The sequence below is a fragment of the Chelonoidis abingdonii genome, chromosome 1, assembly GCF_003597395.2.
Source record: "Chelonoidis abingdonii isolate Lonesome George chromosome 1, CheloAbing_2.0, whole genome shotgun sequence".
NCBI classification, from domain to species: Eukaryota; Metazoa; Chordata; order Testudines; family Testudinidae; genus Chelonoidis; species Chelonoidis abingdonii.
In genome coordinates this window covers 106,327,166-106,349,770 of record NC_133769.1, presented here as the reverse complement: position 1 = coordinate 106,349,770, position 22,605 = coordinate 106,327,166, and the positions used below count along the sequence as shown (strand labels likewise).

General features: G+C 41.8%; 1 protein-coding gene across 1 annotated transcript in view; it reads left to right on the top strand.

Moving 5' to 3' along the window:
• The window catches only part of STAB2 (stabilin 2), a 159,274-nt gene that overhangs the window by 124,124 nt on the left and 12,545 nt on the right, over positions 1-22,605 (top strand). The window contains exons 45-61 of the mRNA XM_075068859.1: positions 3,508-3,627; positions 5,323-5,370; positions 6,597-6,680; positions 6,785-6,931; positions 7,354-7,494; positions 7,859-7,918; positions 8,507-8,683; positions 8,780-8,869; positions 9,909-10,055; positions 11,370-11,426; positions 12,565-12,688; positions 13,971-14,120; positions 16,022-16,126; positions 18,294-18,401; positions 19,660-19,853; positions 20,680-20,821; positions 21,264-21,397. Coding sequence (XP_074924960.1) covers positions 3,508-3,627; positions 5,323-5,370; positions 6,597-6,680; positions 6,785-6,931; positions 7,354-7,494; positions 7,859-7,918; positions 8,507-8,683; positions 8,780-8,869; positions 9,909-10,055; positions 11,370-11,426; positions 12,565-12,688; positions 13,971-14,120; positions 16,022-16,126; positions 18,294-18,401; positions 19,660-19,853; positions 20,680-20,821; positions 21,264-21,397 — 2,028 coding nt within the window. The remainder of the gene's footprint in view (positions 1-3,507; positions 3,628-5,322; positions 5,371-6,596; positions 6,681-6,784; positions 6,932-7,353; positions 7,495-7,858; positions 7,919-8,506; positions 8,684-8,779; positions 8,870-9,908; positions 10,056-11,369; positions 11,427-12,564; positions 12,689-13,970; positions 14,121-16,021; positions 16,127-18,293; positions 18,402-19,659; positions 19,854-20,679; positions 20,822-21,263; positions 21,398-22,605) is intronic.

Below are 22,605 nucleotides of genomic sequence, written 5' to 3'. Positions count from 1 at the left end.
CCTCACTGGTTCTCTCAAAACTAATGGCCCCTCCCGTTCGACCCTGGCGACCTGCATCTCTCCTGTATATCGGGAGGTGGATTCCTGGTGCGCATTACATCGCACAGGAGAGTCCTACTGAGCTTCGCGCTCTTGTCGCGCACCACCTACACAATATTCAACAAGGACAAGGTGCAAGCTGCGACCCGCATCCGTCCTTCCTGCCAAGGGTCTTCCCTCTTCCAGCGCTTTTAACCAGGACATATTCGTCCCAGTGTTTATCTAAACCTCAGCACCCGCAGGGCAGCAAGCCGACATCACTTAGTTCGCAGCAGCGCCTGGCGTTCTAACATAACACACCAGACTTTCGAAAATTCTCCCAACCTTATTAGTGCCGTTGCCGGACAGGATGGAAAGGTTCACCTGTCCGTCTCAAACTATCCATCCTGAGGACGCCTGCATTAAAAACGTGCTACGCTGTACTCACACGCTCTCCAGGAGAGTGACTGCACATTCCACGAGAGCACAAAGCTTCCTCGATTGCCTTCCTAGCCGTGTGCCTAATACAAGACATATGTCGTGCAGCACGTGGTCGTCCGTGCACATGTTCTCTGCCATTACGCCTTGGTGCAGCAGTCCAGGGACGATGCAGCTCTTGGCTTGGCTGTTTTACATTCGACAGTCTCCAACTCCGACCCACCGCTAGTAAGGCTTGGGATTCACCTACTTGAATGAATTATGACAAGCATCGAAGCACATCGACGCCAGAATCAGACAGTCTACTTCATCTTCCTATAAGTCTGTTCTGTCGGAGGATGTCGTTTGTCTCCGATGTGTGCGTATGTCGCACCTCGCGTCTCCGCTCCTTCCCCAGCAAGTAGCGGCGTAGCGGCAGCAGAAACTGAGAGCGCCGGCTCGTCCGCAAGGGCATATAATATTGTTGCTGCAAAGGGCTTCCATGCCAGGGGCGCCTGCGACCGACGGGTGTTGCTAGGGGAAAATTCTTCCGACGAACGTGCACGCGGCGCGCGCACACCTACTTGGAATGAATATGAGCAACACATCTCGAAGAACAACAGTTACAAAGGTGAGTAACCGTCTTTTTTTGTGGTTAAATGCAAGGAGTAATTTTTCATTATTTCTGTACAGATTTTTCAGTGTTGCTGGAATTAGTTAAAATTTACAAATCCATTCTATAAATTACTCATTGTTTCTGAAGTACCTAAAAACTTCTAAGGTTTTAGAAGAAGTGAATGCAGTTTCTAAGAAAGACCAAATAAAATAACCAGGTTCCAATGATAACATGCGAAAATTCTTCTCTGATGCCTGTCTCACTGATCATTTCAAGATGACAAATCAAATCTCACAGCTCCATTCCTGTCAGCTCATCTGCTGCCAGGATAATGTACTATGGGCCAGATTGTCCAGTCTGCTAAGTGGCCTGAAAATGGCACAAGGTGGCCTTAAAGTAGCAAGATGGCAGGTGAAGAATTCCCCCTATGCAGTGGCAGGGCCGGCTCCAGGGGTTTTGCCACCCCAAGCAGCCAAAAAAAAATAAAAAGCCACGATCACGGTCTGCGGCAATTCAGCGGGAGGTCGTTTGCTCCAAGCAGGAGTGAGGGACCCTCCGCCGAATTGCCGCCGAATACCTGAACGTGCCGCCCCGCTCTGGAGTGGCCGCCACAAGCACCTGCTTGGTAAGCTGGTGCCTGGAGCCGGCCCTGTGCAGTGGAACTCTTCACTGGTGTTAACTCTAGTGCATCCCTCAGTGTAAGGAGAAGAGGGCACGTTGAGAGTGTTCTGGGAGCGGGCTGGAAGGGCAGGGAGATGAGGACAGCATGGTAGAGCAGAGCTCTGCTATGCTTGATCCTCCACTGGTGTAAGTTTCCTCAGGTAATTTAGGGCTCTCCCTGTGCTCAGATGGATTGGAGAACCAAACCCTCTGTCTTTGGAACTACTCGTTATGTGCAGAGAGTTGGCACACACTCTGGGCACCAGTTGGCTCCCATATGACTCCTAGTCTTGGTGCTGGCCCTCTGCACAAGGTTGAATTTTACTCAACGGGCCCAATCCCATACTTCCGACACAGGTAAAACTCCCCTTCACTTTGAGCCCAAATATGGAGTGTAGGATTGAGCCCTTTGATGTGTACAAGCACTTGCTCATTGGTCTCAGATGAAAAACCCTCAACGTTCAAAAGCTGCCTCCCTGTGATCCCAGGCTGAGGATGGCTGACGCATTTCACTGACCTGTACACATTGATCTTTTGTCTCCAGAGAATCGTGACAAGTAGTCATCATCCCTTGACCTGGCAACAGTCTGTCACTGGATTCTTTTTCAAAGGTTGCCCAGATGGAATAGTTAAGAAATGTAAATTAAAAGTCAGGAGGAGGGGATTTTGTTCAGATTTATGAGCTGCTGCATATGTTTTTGTGTGAGCTTCATTCTGACAGCTTCTCTTCCACTTCACTGGCTATAATGCTATTAAAAGAATGTTTTTACAGAAGTTTGGCTTTTGTCAATGTTGTGCACATGCTAATCTGACTGTAATATAGCCAAGTGCTCCATGGCAAAGCTACACAGAGAGCTCTGAATAAACTCAATTCCCTGTTCAAAAGTCCAGCTAGATCTATCTAAATAAACAGCACACAAATCCAAACCTCGCTGCACAGGATGAGAACTCTACTAGAGCCCATCCCAACCAGACCCCTGGTGGTAGTTCAAGAAGGACCCCCCCAATACCACTCAAAATGAGAGGTCAAACAAAGTGGAAGTACACTCCCGTGTGACTGGCATCTGAGTTTTAGAAATGAGCGTGTGAAATGAAAATGAGCTACATTTCTCATTTGGCAGCATTCCCTGGTTTGTCATGAAGAGACGTTTCCCCTTGTCCACAAGTAAACCAGTTTGCAGTCTGATTATCACATTGGCACCAGTTCTGGGCTGGCTCAGTGGGTATAACAGGGCACCTCTGGGGAATTCCCCTAATAAAGGGAGCTCCCAGGACATGGAAAGCCAGATTAAGAGACCTATGCCTCTTCCATCCTAGATGGAGGTGGGGAAGAGGGGAGACAGGAATGAGTTGGGGGAAGGACAAGTGTGGCAGTTCTGTGCTCCAGCTATTCTGGGCTACCAGACACATAAGAAGTAAACTAGAGCAGCCTCTGCAACCTAGAATCCCAGAGCCACTTTTGGCTCCTTCCCCTCCTCCTAAGAAGTGCAGCTCAGAATCATAGCCCAGGAGTCCATGATGAGGCCTGCATGGAAATCTTTTGGGTAGCAGTATACAATAGCCAGTTACATCACACTGAACTGAGGAGCTAGCAAGTGGGTGTTAAAGAAACTGGCAATGTGCTTTGCTTTAAGTGTCAATAACTATCTTTTCATTAATCTTGAATGCTTCTTTACTATTCATAAGAAAGAGAATATTTTCCTCTGTTGGAGGTTTGAGCAAATGAACAGAAAATATTTTGTAAACACAAATACACCAACTAATTTGATTTTGTTTGATGTTGCTAATCTTACAAGAATAACGGTGGCTGCAGTGAATCTGCAATCTGTAATGATACTGAGCTGACAGAGAGGACCTGCACCTGCAAACCTGATTACGTTGGGGATGGATTTAAATGCCGAGGCAACATCTACCAGGTAAAATATTTGTGTGTGTTCACTGTATTGAATATTTTTCAGAGTTCTGTAAAACAGTGGCCACTCTTAAAACCAAGCCAGTTTTGCATAGATAAATAGGTACAGCTAGCCAAGTGTTTCCTAGGTATGTCCTGAAGTAGTTATAGAGAATACTGCAAATGCTGAAGTAAATTTATCTATTTCTCTAAGGGAGACATGGCACCTTTTACAGAGCAACAGCTGCTGCACATCAGGTGGCTTGTTAAGAAACAGTGGCATAGGCATGGGACTAGGGCTGAAGAACTTGTGAGTTCTATCCTCTCTTTTGCCAATGAATTTCCGTATAAATCATATAGGACTAAATTTTCCAAAGTGACCACTAATTTTGGATACTCGGGCTTTGGGTGTCCAATCTGAGATACACAGGATGGCTTCGTTTTCAGAGGTGCTGAGCACCCACTTCTCCAACTGAATGACCAGGAGCTTCAGGTGCTTGGTGATTCTGAAAGGGCCAGATTCTGCTTGGTCCTTCATGGATGAACAGTGGAAGGGCCAAGAGGTGGAAGGAGCCGTCTGCTCTTTCATACAGTTCATATGAAGGCCAGGCAGAATGGCAGAAGCTGCACCCTGGAGAGTGCACAGCTTGCTCCTTCCCTTCTTGCACAGACAATAGAAGGGCCAGAACTGAAAAGGAGGAAAAGGTTTCCTCTGATAGCCAGAAAGACCTCAAAGTTTATAACCTATTAACTCTTCAGCCCTAGCCCAGGACCTGATTATTACCCTTTAAACGAGGTTTGTCCTGAAGATGTCATCTGAATAATTCCCTCCCTTACTTTTTATTACTTTTCCAAAGACATGGAGGAATGGTTATGTCTCCTCTTAGTTATCAGTTCTCTAGGTTGTATATGTTCATTTCTCTTAACCTCTCCTCCATATGTCATACTTCCTAAACCTTTTTGCAGTTTTGCTTGCCTTTTGGGTTTTCCCCAGTTTAACAAAGTTCTGTTGCATAAAGTCCAGAACCACATGCAGAATTCTTCATGTGATTGCTTCAATGCAATATAGAAATTTATCCCCCTATCCCATAAGTGTTACCTCGGGACAAGATTTTCAAAAAAGACTAGTGCATTTGAGGGCCCAATCTGAGACTCTTAAAGGGACCAGTTTTTCAGAAAGTGTTCTGACCTGCCTTCTGAAAATCAGGACCTTCTGAAGTGTCTCTGGTGAGGTCCTCAGAATCACTAGTCACTTTTGTAAAGTTTGGTTTCTGTATATAACTTTCAATATAGCATGTACTTTGTGCAGCAGCAGCAAAATGCCTGCTCTGTGACAAGCTGGAATCTTCAATATTGACAGCTGAAGCCTGGTTTTGTCTCTCTGGGTCTCTATTATAAGACTAGAACTATAATATGAGGAAACAGAGTGACCTGACATCTACCTGGCACTGCAAGGATCATGAATGCTGCTATTCTTCAATTCTCACAACTGCTTTCTGATAGACTGGCAAGATAATACATACAAGTCAGATGAGCTACAGTGAGAGATCAGCTGACAAGCTGTACCAATGCAGACAATTACTGTATCATCTAGACCAAAAAGTTCCCTTTCTAACACCAGGCATGTTCCTTCCCTGAGGGCCACACTCATTAATATTCTTCAGACACAATTCTACATTCACACAATTCAGTCTAAAAGTGCTGTTATTCTTGGTTGCAGGAGCTCCTTAAGGATTCCAATACTACTGATTTTTATTTCCATCTCAAGGTAAGAAAATTCTTGAATGTTTTTTGTGTCAAAGCATCTCTGGCCCTGATCTCACAAAGTAATCCGGACTGGAGTTGGTCAATTATTACTTATAGTGGAGACCTTCACAGAAAACCTAGAGTGTCGCATGTAGTGGTGCTAGTTATTCAGTAAGTGGCATTTTTCCCTCTGAGTGTGTACTGCTCCAGCTCTCCAGTATGGCTTTGAGACTAGAGGGACTCTGCACTGGTGTCCTTCAGATCAGACCCAAAACTGAAGCCCATCCCATCCATGGACAGAGATCCCATGGCATTTTTTTCCAAATTCTGATGTGGGCAATTACATTCTTTTGATCTAGTTCTCATTGCATTTTCCATGGTATTTTTCACTGCCTCTCTAAAATGTTGCAGGATGTTGCTGGGTGCTTCTTAACAGCTGCTTTGTGCCTCCTGTAGTTCTGACTACATTTCAGAGGACAGTGTTTAGACATGTGTAGTGAAGCAGTGTGGAACAATGGACAAGGCACTAGACCAGAAGACCTGAGTTCTAATCCCAGCTCTGTTCTGTGTCTTTGTTTCCCCTCCATCCTTTAGATTGTAAGTGTTTCTGTACTGGGATTCTCTCTTGCTATATGTTTGTGCAACATCTACAGAAATGGGTCGTAGGTTTCTAACCATAAGATTATACATAAGTGTGTGTTTATGTGTGTGTGTGTGAATATCGAAACACTTTGCATTCCATCAATATGAAAGGATTTAACCACTCTTCCTGCAAAGCTTGTAGCCTTTTTTCTTCCATATTAATCGCTGCTGAGCACAGCTTTCTCTTACTTTCAAGCACTACTTGTCCATTGTTATAAAGGAAGGCAGCACATGAGAGAGAGAAGGAATGCTCTGTGCCCTTAATAGCAGCAGAGGAAGCTGGGGGAGAGTATGGTGAGGCAAATCTTGCGGAGAGAACTCTTTAAATCCTGTAAGACTAAAGGAGTTGGGAGGGGATCTTCCCCATGGCAACAGAGTGTTTCCCTCAGTCTTACATTACTTATGGTGGGATAGGAGAAGGGAATTTGATATGAGGCAGATGGCAGCAAAGAACAGGGCTGTGGGCAGCCACAAAGGTCAATCTAGAGGCCCTGCCTACGGTACGGGGCCTGGTTCCCTGTATGGGATCCAGTCTAATTCTGCCCAGTGTATGAAACTATGTGCATTAATGAATGATTTTTGCTTTGTTCTTTTTAAACTTTCCAGGCCCTTGCTCTCAAAGATATTGCGGGTTCTGGTCCTTTCACTGTGTTTGTACCCAATAAAGAAGCATTTAATAATGAACCAAAAGTAAGTAAGAAAAAGGCAATGGACTTTGGGTGAGTCAGCTGAGAGCTTTTAGATTTGTATGTTCTTCTGTCTTTGCCTTTGAACTACTCCAATTCCTGCCCTAGATTAAAGACTGGATTGTCAATGGAGTGATGCCCCAGATCCTTAGGTACCATATGGTGGGCTGTGCCGGACTTCTCTATAATGACCTGACAACAATTACAAATGTCACCTCACTCCAGGGGGACCCCATCCACGTCACTTTCTCACAGGTAACAAGATAGTCAAGGTAAAATTGTTAGAATAATAAACTGACCATTTTCATTTGTTGTTTTTAAAATTAGAATGTTCCTTTTCCTCCTAAAAATAATAAATAGTATTTAAAATAAAAATTGCTTATTGCTTATTGTTTTCACAAATGCCACCCTCTCCATTTGCTCCACTAAGGGCACAGTCTTGAAGTCCTTGCCCATGTGAGTAATCTTTACTCACATGGGTAGCACCATTGATTTTCGTAGGACTACTTGTGTGGCTGAGAGTTGCAGGATCAAGCCCTAAATTACTTAAACTGGTGCCCTATTTGTTGCAAGTGTATTGCAAGCAGTGAGTTGGCCTCTCACAGTAAAGAGTTTTCATTTCAACATTTCCCTGCTGCACGTCTCCATAGAAAACACTTTTTTGTTTACCTTTTCAGAATTCAGTGTATCTGAATACCAAGGCTAAGATTATATTCAGCGATACTGTCAGCACAAATGGTGTGATACACATCATAGACAAAATCCTGCTTCCACAACACATGCAGGATTTCCCTAAGAAGGAATCAGGCATTGAGTGGGTACGTACCTCATTCCTGTAGCATTCTGCCAGTCTAATCTGGAATGTTTCTTGCCAATTACCATTTGTCACACTAGTTACAACAAAAGCATTGGCATTATAAAGCCCCTACACTGAATAATTAGCATAGTTTTACATTGATGTATATTTAAAATTCATTAGGATCATTCATACATTAAATGTATATTAAAAATGTTCTGCTTTGTAAAGGGAGCATCTAAAATAAGACCTTTAAGGTGGCTTTGATTTCACAGTGAGAAGTGAACTACAAGATCAAACATGCCAAATACCTTATTACTAAATCTATATCCAATTTATTTCCCAGACAAGACAAGTAAGCCCATTTCATCCTCATATCTTTCTAGGAAAGCCTTAAAATGGTTGCAGCCAAACAAGGATACATCATGTTCAGCAACTTGCTAGAGGTAAGAGAATCCAGGAGGCAATGACCATTTGGCACAGGTTTGTGAAATTGGCACACAGTCTAAGTGATGGGGCTGTGTACAGTATGGAATGGGGCACAGGCTCTCTCCCCACAAGCTATGGAGGAGCCCCTGCAATCAGTTCTCTAACCATCCACAAGGGAGAATGGCAGACAAGTCTGAGCACTCATGGGTCCATAAGATCCATCCCCTCCCTACTCTTTAATCCACCTGGTGTGCTAAAACTTTTTGGCCCAGATTTGTAAAAATGGCTCCTAAGCTCAGAGATAGGTATCTAAATAAGTGGCCTGTTCCTTAATAAAAGAGTTGCTGGGTGCTCAGAACTTTTGAAAATCAGCTTCAGAATAGACTTCAAAACCTAAATTTAAACACCCAGTTTTTTAAATCTTGGCTATGTGCCCAGGAAGGCAAAAATACAGACCATTTACTAGGAAGGCTATGATGCATTCAGCATCCCTGTTGCTGGGCCAATTCACTCCTACCTACAGTACATGGTTTCTCACAATTTCTTCTTTACAGTGTAATTTTACAGGAAGAACAAAAAAATCACTCATTTTTTCTGTGTTGCAGAATGCCGGTTTGATGAGTGTAATCAATGATCCTCTTCATAAACCAGTCACCTTGTTCTGGCCTACTGATGAAGCTCTCAGAGCTCTGCCTAAGGAACAGCAGGATTTCCTGTTTAAAAAATCTAACAAGGACAAACTGGTGCAATATCTGAGATTTCATGTCATCAGAGATGCTAAGGTGCTTTCAAACATTTCCTGATTTGTTTAGAAGAGGCATTGCTAAAACTCTGTTCTTCAACACCAAATCTTTCCACTCTGTGTATTTCTTTCACAGGTTTTAGCCTGTGAGCTCCCCAGCTCCAATTCTCTGAAGACCCTTCAAGGTTCTGATCTCAGTGTAAAATGTGGGGATAACAACTCTATTGTAAGTGTTTAACATACCAGCACATTGGGAATCCTAAAGGAATGTACTATTTAATAACTTAGGCCTTGATACTACATTGGGAACCACTAGGGCAAACCCCTCCATGCCTATGCAGAGCCCCCTTAAGGAATTAGTGACACTGGAATTAATGGTGCTACACATATGCACAGTGGTCTCCATTAGCATTTCCCAGTGCAGGAGCAGTGGCGTAGGAAACAGATCTGCAGGTTTGTGGTTTTACCTTACAGGTAAGGTGGCTTACTGAAGAATAATTTTCCTTATCATAAGGCAATAGTATCTCTAAATCACTGGCTGGCACATGCCTCAAAAGAGAAATACCACCATGCCTTAGGCCCAGATCCTCAAATATAGCTGAGTTCAGTGGGAGTTAGGTCCCTAAATACCCTTGAGGATGTGGGCCTTAGCATGTAACGCATCAAAATATAAAATGAGCTCCCACAAAGTGAAGTTGACTCTGGGAGAAGAGCCATAAGTGTACGATGTGCAGTATGGGCTACATTTTAGAACTAAGGACCTGCAAGTTGTAATTGCCTAGATACAAACCTGCACAAAATCTGTTGTGCAAATTGCATGGTTTGTGTGTGTGATCACCTGTTTGTTCTCAGGTGCACTGACTTTGCAGGTAGCTGTTTCTGAACATTTGGCCTTATATGTATATATACACTGAATAAGAGACACTATGACTGTTATGAGGGAGCACTCTACATACTCGTGGAGAGAAGGGGATTCATGGGTGATGGCATCTGCCCACCATTCCCTCTGGCACCTAACTAGGGGGTATGGCAAACTGGGACCCCACCCTTAGAGACAGGGGTTTGCATTCATAAGCCCAGTGGGAAATGCTGTTATACTATCTGGAAATTATAACCAATTTTCACTTTGTAAGAGAGAGAACTGACTTCAAAGGAAGAGTTATATTCTTACTAATTCCTGAACAGGAACTTCACATGGACTGAACCAAGCATCCAGTGAAGCAGGCTCCTTATTTTATGCAATTATCTTCTTGCCTCTCTCTCAGGGTGACCTCTTTCTGAATGACAGGAGGTGTAGGATAGTGCAGCGGCACATAGAGTTTGATGGTGGCATTGCTTACGGGATTGACTGCATGTTAATGGACCCCACCCTTGGCGGGCGATGTGACAATTTTATCACTGCAGATTTTACGGTCAGTCAGTCCTTCAGTTCAGTTTTGTGACCCTTGGGGAGATGTGAACTGTAGGCCAAACCCTGGCCCCACTGAAGTCAATGGCTAACCTTCCACTGATTCCAATGCAGTCAGGATTTGGCTCCAGGGCTGAAACTCTGTTTAAAGTGCTACTTTGGGTTTGTCTGATGGGAAACCTCGGGTGGACCTTGACTAACTAAAATAAAGTAAAAGTGAAGTATGGTGCTTAAAAGATACAGTAAGTTCCACCTGCAATTACAATAAGAAAAAGGGCAAGTTTAGGTTGGAATTAGCTGAAACATATTAGCTAACTCTGACCTAATTTCAGCCACTTCTCCTAGTCTAGACAAACCCTTTATGGACAAATATAACTATGAACAGAGTGAAGAAATTAATTCTCTTTGGACCCTTTTGAATAATGCATGTTGAGAGGGTCAAATAAAGTTACCACCTATAAGAGGATGATGTTATTACTTTCTGAGTTACATGTAGGGTTAAAGCAATCATCCATCTAATCTTACACTGGCTAATGCTGTATGCCTTCACAGGAACATGTAAAAGCCTATTATAATATATCTACATGTGTATAATCATAACACAGGGGATTTTTTTCCTGACCCTAGATGGTGAGCCCTATAAGCAGGAGGATTGTTAGTCCTTATTTTTATCCTAACTGGTATGTCTGTGGATGCTTGTGCTCTTTGTGTAAATATCTATATCTAGATACTCTCATATGCACAAGGTGCTCATTTACTATTTGATGAGGGCCATATCAGTTTCGAAAGAGAAAGAGAAATACAATATGGCCAAAAAGCCACTAATGGTTTTGAGTCCTCAACTTGAGTCACGTTAAAGGGGATTGCGTAGAGTGGGTCCCCAGCACTTTCTGAAATCAGGTCTCTTAAAGCATCTCAGTTTGGACATCCAAACCGGAGACACCCCAAATCCATTGTCACTTTTGCCAATGTAGGCCTATGTACAAATAGATAAACACATCTCCCTCTCTTTCCTATTTAGCTTAATAGCAAATTTGCACTTCCAGAACTATTCTACTGTGAAATTTCATCTCTCTTTCATTTCATTAAATTAATGTACCTATTTTGTTGTCATTTTCCTTTACTGTTTCCCCTCTGTTATCTCTTTTGGAAAGCTCCTATAATCTATATTAGGAGTAATGAAATTGGATATTTTTAAAGGTATTTTTCTCTGGTCATTAATTTTAACTGCCTATATAAAAGTAGACACTGTTCTAGCGCTTTCAAGCAGCTTTTTGTTGTTCTTATTTTTAAATATGTTTTTCCCTTTCTACAACAGGGGGATTGTGTTGGCTGTTACAGTAATCCTAAATGCCCTACAGCGACTAAACCGAAGGTAATAGTATCTTTTTAAGGTGATCTAATTGTCAGGCTTCTGTGCACTGCACAATAATAAACTAAAAATAACACACACTTTAAAAGAACAGTAGAGCTGTGAACAATGAAATCATTTGTTTAAATGGAACAATAAAATCCCAATCCTATTGAAGTCGGTAGTGGGTTATAGATCAGATGCAAAACTACTGAAGGCAAAGTGAGTGCTTCCATTGGCTTCAATGGGTTCTGAATTAGGTGCTGTCATATCAGTCTTTCCCCATTAAGAATTATGATCAAATCCTACTAGGTCAGAAGTGCTAGAGTTTGGTGGTCTCATCCTAGCACATACTGCACACCAAAAAAACCACTTGACACTTCTATACATGTGGCAGGTTGTGTTATAGTGAGCAGAGTGGACCTACGAGCTAGAGGAGAGTGGCAGGGTCAAAGTGCATTGTCAGCATTCTGTCTGGCATCTGCTACTGTAGGAACCCTAAACATTTACCAGCACTAAATTCATCTCCAGACATTTTAGTGATTAAAAAGAAAGAGTTGAGACTGGCATACCCTTTCATCTCACATTTCTCTGCTTTTATCTACCTAATCTTCAGTTAGAGCTCCAGCAAACTGGCTTGAATATTTAGCCTAGTCTAAATGTTACAGGCCAGATCCTCTGTTTGTGTAAATTGCCCTAAGGCAGCTGGTTTCATTGGAGCTGGGCCAGCGTACATCAGCTGAGATTCTGGCCGATAGGGCCCTTCTCTTCTAGGTGACTGGTTCAAATCCAGTCTAAGCCAGTAATGACCAAAAGTTACCACCATCTGATGGCTCGTGAAATGAATGAGGTGGTGCCATCTCTCTTCTGATGTGTCCTCTCCCTTTATTGCTACCTGTTGGCTGTCTCAGAAGACAGGCCATAGATTAAATGGGCGGGAAGACTGAACTAACCTCTTTCCTTAGAGTTAGCCTCATCACATCAGGGTTGAAGCACACTGGGGGAAACTTGCCCCACTACTGCCCATGCTTTACTTTTTCTGTAGGTAGATCATTTCGATCTCCAGGGCTGTCAATTTGATCAGCTCTACGTTAAAAAAAAAACAGTGAGTTAAACAGTGAGTTCCATCACCTGTGTTTTTATCCCCCTGTGCAATGTTTAGGGAGGGATTCAGAAGTGTACATACCAATTCTATGGAAGGAGCTTAGATGGCTGTCGCCAGGATTGTACGATGGTCGTCTGGATTGCAAAATGCTGTCAAGGCTACTATGGGCGAGACTGCCAAGGTAGGATTGCCCTGATTAATCTTTGAGATCTCTCTGGGAATAGCCGTCTGACACCACAAGGTGACAAGGCAATTCATTATTGGACATTTTTAAGAGCAGGTTAGACAAACACCAGTCAGGGATGAGCTACATAGTACTTAGTCCTGCCATGAGTGCAGGAAACTGGACTCGATGACCTCTCAAGGTCGCTTCCACTCCTACGATTCTATGATTATATTTAATTTTTAAAAGGAATATTGAATAAAGTCCTGCAATCATGACTATGCAAGAGTCATGACAGGTTTCATGGTCTAGTGTACTGAGTATACTAGTGTGCGGACTAAGAAACAGGGGCTGCTGAGATGTAATCTCAGCTCTGATAGAGATTTCCTCTATGACCAGGGATAACCTCTCTCTGTCTGTGTTTCCTCTTTGTAAAACACGGTAATACCCCAGAGAGAGTTCATGCATGCATAAGTAACATTATTATTATCTTCTACTCCAAATAATAACTTAAATATGCTCAAAGAGGTTCTTTTTTCATGTTAGCAATTTGTAAACTCCATATTGATAAAGAAGAGTAAAATTAATGCCATAAAGAGTAAATATTGTTGTGTTGTGACATTGCATGGAGACACATTTTATGCCAACTTCTGGGGACTGACATCAAAATGCCAACTTCTGGGGACTGACATCATATGCCAACTTCTGGGGACTGACATCAAAATGCATTAAACACATGTGCTAGAATTCACAGCTAGTGTATGAGCATATGTGTATCTGGTATGAGTTCAAAGAGCATTAAGCACTAATGGGGCTGGGGGGCCCTGTTAGTTTAACTTGTTTATTGACTTTGAAAACAACAGCTGAAGGGAATCACTACCAAGGCTGATACTGTATCATCTAACTCACTTCCCAGTCTTCACTCAGGTGTACCAATATGCTTGCCAAATGTCACGTGTTTTAATCCAAGCAATTGTTGGTTTTGACTTCACCAGAACTCTGCATGGGCTATGGGGTTCATCCACATGGATCTGATTGCAGTCCTGCAGGCCAAAAGTCTAAATGAGTGGGCTCCATGTTACACCCTTACAGTAAATGAGGTTGTGTGAATCCACTGTGGTCCACTAAGTGTGTATGTGGGGGATTTTCAGTAGCACCTAAGGGATTTAGGAACACATTTATGAACTAACATTTTTGTGCTCAAAGATTTTCTAAAACCAGTTTTCTTAGAAAACAAACAAACTTGTAAATACAAGACAGAGCTGAAGAGAACTGACTCACTGCATTTTGTCCTTTCTAGCCTGCCCAGGAGGGCCAGAGACCCCATGTAATAATCATGGTTCATGTAACGACGGATACTCAGGAACCGGAGAGTGTAAATGCAACAGTGGCTTCAATGGGACTTCATGTGAGCTGTGTTTTCCGGGAAGATATGGCTCTGACTGTAAACGTATGTTTCAGCCTGTTTCTGCATTAATATCTGATTAAAATACACCATTTTTCTATATTTATTTTTGAAGCAGAAAAATCATTTAATGTATATTCTTTGCTCTTCCATTTCACAATTGACACGCCACCTATGGGTGCCATAGCCCGGACACTGGTTGAAGATCACCCCCATGCAGAGAGCCAACACAAGGTGGGACTTACACGGGACTTCAGAAGTACGTAGGCCTGTGTTGGCCTTCTGCACTAGGGTGAATTTCACCCACTCCGCCTATCAATTATACAGTTCCATTTTGCAGTAGCATGAAGCAGGTTGAGGCTTCACTTCTTGCTTGATCTACAGTCCTTTTTAACTAAAATATAGCCGTCTCCCAACCCTGGCGACAGATAAGACAATAGAATGGAAACGCTCATAAAATACAAGAAATCAGAAGGATGTCTCATGGCTACTAAAGGCAACACTTTATACTTACCATATGAAAAAAAGAGTAACACAAGAGGGTAAATTAATTTGTGGAGAGGGCCAACAGAAGGCCTGTGCTCCCTGGAAGTTCCTACATAATCCTGCAAGTGTGGGCTTAATTGGGACTTCCCAGGTGTGTTGGCCTTGTGCATTCTCATGGGGTAAATTTCATCCTAGATTAAAAAAAATTATTCTCAGCATAAAGGCTTTAATTGAGAGACTAAAGATAGCAAAAGAGACAGGATATTAATTCTTTCACCCTAAATTACTGTTTTCAATCCAACACAGTTTTGTAGTAATTAGCACTAACCTATAAGGTTAGGGTATGCATACAGAAGTTCCGATGCTTACCTAAAGTTTATCCATTTGACATCTATTGTATAGGAATGTGTATGTTTATGGCACTATATAAACTATCAGTCTGAACCTCAAACTGTTATGTTTACTAAAAGAAAAGCCAAAAAGATCTTGTGGCCCTAAATTCTTTTTTTAAATATACATGATTTGTTGATACAAATTAAACATTAATTGACTAAGTTAAACCCTTCACAAATCAAAAGTCAAAGTGTGAAATCCTGGCTCCACTGGACGTTTTGCTGCTGACCTCTGTGGGTCCAGAATTTCACCCATAGAATCAGAACTGCTCAGAAGCCAAATCCCATGCCATTATTTTCCCACATACACAAAAAACATTCCTGGCAGAGGGGTGGGTCAGCAGAGCCAAAACTCCATTAAATAGCAAAACACATAAAGAACTATCAATAATAAAGATTCTTCATGAGAGACAATCTCTGTTGCTTGGTATTTCCATAAAGAAAGATCTACTACTCAATGAAGAAATACTTTGTGCTTAACGTTTCAGGGCATGGAGTTATGAGGGTAGAGGAATATCCTCCTAGTATTAAAAAAAAAAAAAAAATCCCCATTCAGACACTTTTATACAGTCATGAAAAATAGCTGAGATATTTTTGAGGGTAAGAATATGTGTGAGCAGGTAACTTTTACATCTGCTTGGAGACAAAGTCCACCTACCCTGTGTAGAGGCAAATCCCAGCTTTGACCTTGTTAACAATCAAACGAACAATCAGACAAACATGAAGACCAGCCTGAGCCTGCTTCCCAGGTGTGACTGCTCAGAGGGTTCCTCCTTCAGGCTGCTCTGCCACTTAAATCCTCTCTGCCTGAGATCTCTCTGACAGAGCAACTCAACTGTCAAGCTTGTCAACTCTCTTTATTCCCTCTGGCTAGAGAACCACCCCCGCCCAAGTTTGATATAACTGACAGTTGTTGCATGGTAAGCCTGGTTTCCACCTATCTCTCTAAGACAGACCATTAACCCCTTCTTGCCAGGGGCCTGTGTGGTTTTGTGACATTGCTCTAGGGAATAATTTTCCTTTCCTAATTACTGTTCTGTCTGTGATCAATCTACATTCCTTTCACAGCCTGTAGCTGCAAGGCCCATGGGCAATGTGATGAAGGAATCTCTGGATCAGGACAGTGTTTCTGTGAAACAGGATGGACTGGTCGATTCTGTGAAACCAAACTAGGTGTGTAACTTCTCAGCAGTGCTCCCAGCAAGTTTAATCACTTCAGTTGTTTTCATGGGGTGAACATAGCAAGACAGGGTTAATAACACCAGAAATCCTGCTTTGTGCAGGATAAATGTTGAAGGAGAGTATTTTGCTTTTGATACAAGGAGGATTGAAAGTTATAAAGAACATTATATTGTGCTGCACTATGCCATGATCTGCACAGCACCCAAAAAATTGCTGCAGTTCCTCTAAAGTTGGAGCCTCATAAACCTGCTTGAGGACTGACTGCAAAATGTATCAAAGGTGTACTTGACTCAGGATCAGTTCCATGTACACACAAATTGCACTGACCCAGAGCTTAGACCCAGAGTCCCAGGACCACATGGAGGTGAAGAGTCTGACCCTGAGTCAAACCCTATTGTTCTGCAATTTAAATGCAGCTCCACTGGAGTAGTGTTGTGGGAGTCTGCCAAAAATATCCCACAATCCCATGCACCAACTTTTTGTGTCCTCTGGCCAGTCAAGAAGACAGTCAAGTTTTCACACACTGCAACAGGAAAAGAGGGGTAGCGTAGACACATTTTTTTGGGGGGGTGCCTGGGATATAGGTGGTTGGACTCAGGCCTACATAATGCAGTGTAGACGCTGGAGCCCCAGGTTGGGACACATGATTCAACAATTCCTAACCTACATGCTGTAACAAGGGTTACAAATAAGCATAGACACTCAAGCGTTAGGTTAACGAGCCAAGCGTCTGTTAACTCGAGTTCTACTAATCCTGGGTTTACACTGCAGAGTACACAAATGTATTGTGTTTGGAAACGAAGCCAATTGAATGAGAGGCAGGCAACAGCAGTGCACAGGGACTCAGCACAGAGACTTTTCATTAATGTTACTACCAGTCAAAAAAATGTCTGACTTACCAGTGACTGAGTATCACTAGTCTAGTTCACCTCCCTGCTGTACAGCAGCAATGGTGTCTGCGTCAGATGCAGCTGTATTTGTCTACTCTGGGATCGCTCAGATGCTGGGAATTCCATGACTGCTTTTAGCAGATTATTTTGTTGTCTATGGGGGCAGGCAGCATCGTCTAGTGCAGTGTTTCGCAGCAATCAGTCTGTGGACACGGTTTAGGAAGGCAGCAAGCCGGTCCCTGGTATCAAAAAGGTTGAGAAACACTGGTCTAGTGTACCAACCACAGGACAGAGAATTGAGACCAGAGAGTTCTAACCCCAGCTGTCATAATGGACTTCAACAAATTGCTAACCCACTCTGCGACTTTGACCTTGTATGTAAAATAGGGATATTATTTACTAACAATTCTGAACAATTGGAAAAAAATCATTTTGGATTGAAGCAAAACTGAAATTTTAGGCGAATTGAAAAGATTTTTTTAAACAATTTCATTTCATTTAATAAAATGAAAGGAAATTTTGAAACAAAGTCATTTCAATTAAAAAAAGTATTTTGAAAATGTCAAAATGAAATGTTTTGATTTTTTTTCTTGACTTTTTTTTTGAACAAACTATTTGATGTCATTGACAGACATTCACAGAATGTTTTTGTGTCACAGAATCTGCATTTTTCACCGGAAAAAAAGTGTAGGTCAAATACTTCATCCAAGTCTACCTCCTAGGCATGTTAGGAGGATTGATTAGTTATTGTTTAGAAAGTGCTTTGAAAAGGTAAGCACTACATGCCTGCAAAATACAATAATTTTAAATGAACATATGTTTTGACAATTGTACTTAATATCAATTCAAATAACATCCCCTTTTATAATATGAGGCTATTACTGTAAGTGTGCTTCAGAGTAATGAAGATCACTTCACTTGCAACTGATTAGCATCTAAGTATGGCCCAGTAGATAGAGCTTTGAATGAGGATTTGCATTCTGTTCCTGCACTGACCTGCTATGTGCTCTGGGACAAATCACCTCACCCTTGTTTGACCATCTGTAAAATGGGAATAATGATACTTACCACCAGCGTAAAGTTCTTTGAGATTTATGATGAAAAGTGCTATACAAAAGCTAGGCACTATATTCTGTAGTAATATGAATTGTCTCACAGGTTTTTAAGTAAACGTGTACTGTATACAAGTTTTCCTTTCTTCTCTAGATGAGAGCACATTTTTAAAATATAGAAAGTCATTTTCATCAAATATTTTACATTCTTCACAGCTCTGCTGCCTGTGTGTTCACCTAATTGTTCTAGTAACGCCGTCTGCAAAGAAAACAACATGTGTCAGTGTAAGCCATTTTATGAAGGAGATGGAATCACATGTACAGGTGAATTTATGTACTGTCCTAGACCTGAAGCAGAGCTCTGTGTAGCTCAAAAGCTTGTCTCTTTTACCAACACACGTTGGTCCAGTAAAAGATATTAACTCAGCCACCTTGTCTCTCCCCAAACGTTAAAGGCAAACGTTGTTGTTTTCACCTAGCCATTCACTTTAATACACAGGACTCATCAGAGTGAAATGTTAACTATCAAAGAGGTGCCTGAACCAAAATTTCGGATCTAAAGACTTTCAGAGGTGGGAGGCTGAAATAAATAAAGCGTAGTTACCGATTTTTCTTATACTGAGTGTGCGGTCAATGCATGGTTGCAACCATTGTAATAGAGTTTGGCCCTGAAAGGCGCAACACAGGGTGATTTCATTGAGGCTTCAGATGCATATGTGAGGGCAACAAGATAGCGAGCTAGCTCTATTCGGGTATGGGGGACTTTGTGGTTTTCCAGCTCAATAATTCATTTGCCGCAATCTGTGTTTGATTACCTGAGGCAAGGAAACACTCTGACAATATTACGTAAGAGCTAGTCAACCATTATTACTGGGACAGATCATCTCCTCCACAGACCTATACATGGAGAGTTCCTTCATCTGGAAAGGGGTCTTGGCACATTTCCCACTCTCTATTGTATGGAGTCAGGCTTGTTGAAGGAGTAGGTAGACTGAAGGACCATGGCAAATGCACTCTCCCCATTCCATCCCAGCAGAAGTTAGCCACATCCCCAACTTGTATTAACTTTTCTATAATCCACCCCCAAGGTCATTAGGAGCCACTCTATTAGAGTGGCTCTATCGTGGTACCAAGGAGCCAAGCAGAGCCACTAGGAGCCAACACCATTGTGAAGTACCGAGCATGCATGGCCCTGGCTTCTGGAGAATCTGCCACTCTTGGGGACCATTTTTTGATGGGGTTGAGATCAGGAGGGACTTTCCTCTGCATTGTCCCAGAGGGCTGCAGGGCATCTATAATCTGTATGGAGGTTTCCTTGCAAAAATTCCCTTGCTGAAGCAGGAGAGGATGGTCTAGGCCAGTTCTAATATGTTAGATTAGAGATGTGCCCAAGCCTCTGAAGAGGACTGGGACCCCTTTTGTGCAGGACTCTCTACATATAGAGATTAGCCAAAGAAGCTTACAGTCTAGTCAGCCAAAAATGTTCCAGTTGCTTTTAAAGAACTGGAGGCAGCATTTCCTTGTGAAGGAAACACACTCTTTAAAAATACACTAACTTACATATTTTCTTTTTGCTTTTTAGCTGTGAATCTTTGTAAACAAAACAATGGTGGGTGTCACCAGAATTCAAAATGTACCCAAACGGGCGTGAAAGTCCTTTGTAGCTGTCAGAAAGGATACACAGGAGATGGCCGCACCTGCCTTCCTATAAATCTTTGCGCTGATGGGCTCAATGGTGGTTGCCATGAACATGCCATTTGTACAATGACAGGACCTGTAAGTTGTTGGTGGGGACGGGGGTGGGGCTAGCCTTTTTGGTTTTTGTCTTGGAAATCCTGACTAGACACCCACTCCACCTCCTAATGAAGTCAACAGGAGTCTTTCCAGTGACTTCAGTGGGAGCTGGAGCTGGACCAGACCACCCCCCCAACCGTCCCTGACTTTTGGGTCCCAGCCTGCTTTCCACATAACTTTGGTGTCCACTCAGCTTACTGGTGGCAACTGTTTACATGAGAAATGCAGTATCATGAAACTGAGGTTATTTATACTAAAGGAATGGATCCCACAGCATGCTCAAGTATTCAGCATGCATGTTTTGATAACCCTTATGCTGAGTGTCTCACCCCTCCCCACGCTGGGCCTTGGCAGTTTGGAATGTATAAGATGCTTAGAGGAGACATAAATATTCCTACAGCTAAATCTCACTTCTCAGCCTGTTTCAATCAGTGTATTGTTAAATTCTTTTCATGGTTCCACATGTATTTATTTCATTTTATTTTAAGTGGCTACCATGTATATTTATTATTATAATTCTTCAAAGCATACTCTGAATGGGTTAGGTATAAATGCTTTGGCCTTAATTCAGCAAAACACCTAAGTAAGTACTTAAGTGTTTTGCTCAATAAGGATGAATTCTAATGTGTGTGTGTAGATGGTTTATTGAGTCAGCTTTTGCTAGTGGCATTTTATCAAATGCACAGTGTGCTGTTGCTGGACTCAGCAAATGGGATACTTCCATCCATTCAGAAAATGCTATTTTAGGTTGTCATTTTTATGTTTGTAAAACATTCTATTTGAGCATTTTTATTTTTCCTTCTACCAGGATAAACGCAAATGTGAATGTAAAGATAACTATGTTGGTGATGGACTTGACTGCACTGTGATGCAGCTTCCAGTTGACCGTTGTTTGCAAGACAACGGGCAGTGCCATGCCAATGCAAACTGTGCCGATCTTCACTTCCAGGGTCAGTATGCCACATCGATTCAGAAGTAGCGTGGTATGAAGAGCTTAGACTAGGATCCTTCAATGGAATCCATCCAGGTGGACTCCTGTGTCCATGTCAAGTCTCACTGAAGTCAAAGGGGTTCTGCATAGATGTAGTCATTTAGGCCTCAATTGAACAATCCATCCGTATGCAGCAAATCACTTAAGCACATGCTTAAATCTTGTTGAAGTAATGGGACTTGTGCACATGCTTAAAGTTTAAGAGTGTGCTTTAATATTGTGAGTTGGGATCTTTGAAAGCAACACATTAAAGTGATTCCAAATGGAAATATTACCCCACAAGTGGCTTGTTACATACCAGCTACATTTCATGAAAATTCTTCAAGGATTGCTCCAACTATTACAGAACAGAGTGTTAAAAAACATACAGCCCTAAAGTTAAATTATTTGTTTACTTACAGATGCGACAGTTGGAGTTTTCCATTTGCGCTCTCCCCAAGGGCAGTACAAACTGACTTATGAAAAAGCAAAGGCGGCCTGCGCCAATGAAGGGGCAACAATTGCTACATATAATCAGCTGTCATATGCTCAGAAGGTGACATAGTGCTGAACTTCAGTGGCAATGGACTCACTGTGTGTACTTATATTTAGTGGCTGCCAAGGGTGAAATGGAACTGTGAGACTTAGCTATTTGGAAGTTAAATGCTACAGGGATGTACATTTATATCTTAAGGAGTGCAACTTCTTCACTCTGGGAGTAGGCTTGGTAGAACTTGATTTTTTTTTTTAAATTTCAACAGAAAATATCAATGTTTCTTTTTAATCTTTTTTAGATTTTTATTGATTTAAATGATCACTGCTGTGCAAAATTATGGATTTTAAGCATTTTTTAGCTATTTAAATGTTCACACTTCTGGGAAATTTGGGGGGAGGGGGATCAGACAATTATTTAATGACAGTAGATGTTGAGATCCAAAAAGTTAAAGCTTTATAACCATTAAAGCACAAATTGCCAACATCACAGGTAAAAATATACAAGTAAATAACCTGAAATCAACATCATATACCTGTTTTTACTACTCATTCACTAGTCCATTTGTAACAAGCCTAATTCAAAAGTCTAAATCGCTGGATTTTGACTAAATTCTCAAGCAGCATTTTTCTTACTTTGCCTGTCTGTAAATTTCAATTATCGGTGGAAATATTTTTTTCATCTGTTTTAGTGTGTACAGTGAAATTGACATTAACTGACATTTACTAAGAAAAATCTAATCCTTCCAAGCCGATCAGTGAACCAAGTTCTTCTCTTGAGTACAGACACAGAATGCTCGTTGACTTCGAACAGGAATTGCATATGCACTTATGAAGACAGGATTTTGTCTTATGTCTGGAAGCTGAAAACTAACAATGGAAATCAAAATAGGGTTGTTTCCTTTTTGCCAAGTTCATAAACACATAGTAGGACTGTGATGTTCCTATCCCTGTATTAATATCACTGCAATTCCTGTAGATGAATCAAAAGGTTTGGAACTGTAGATTGCTTGAAAAACTTTACTTATCTTGTTTTCTTCTGTCCACTCTTCATTTCCATGTCAAGCAACCAACCGATGTTAGAACTCTAATCTGTCAACATTAAGCACCTGCTTGAGACGTGGCAATACCAGCAAGCAAAAAAAAGCGTGTGCTGTACTAACTTTGTACCTGATTCTACTTCAATTAAAATTAGCAAAATTGTCACTGTTTTTAGCGGTAACAGAGTAAGATTCTTTAGCAGCCAAATTTTAGAATTTTTTTTGTTATGGA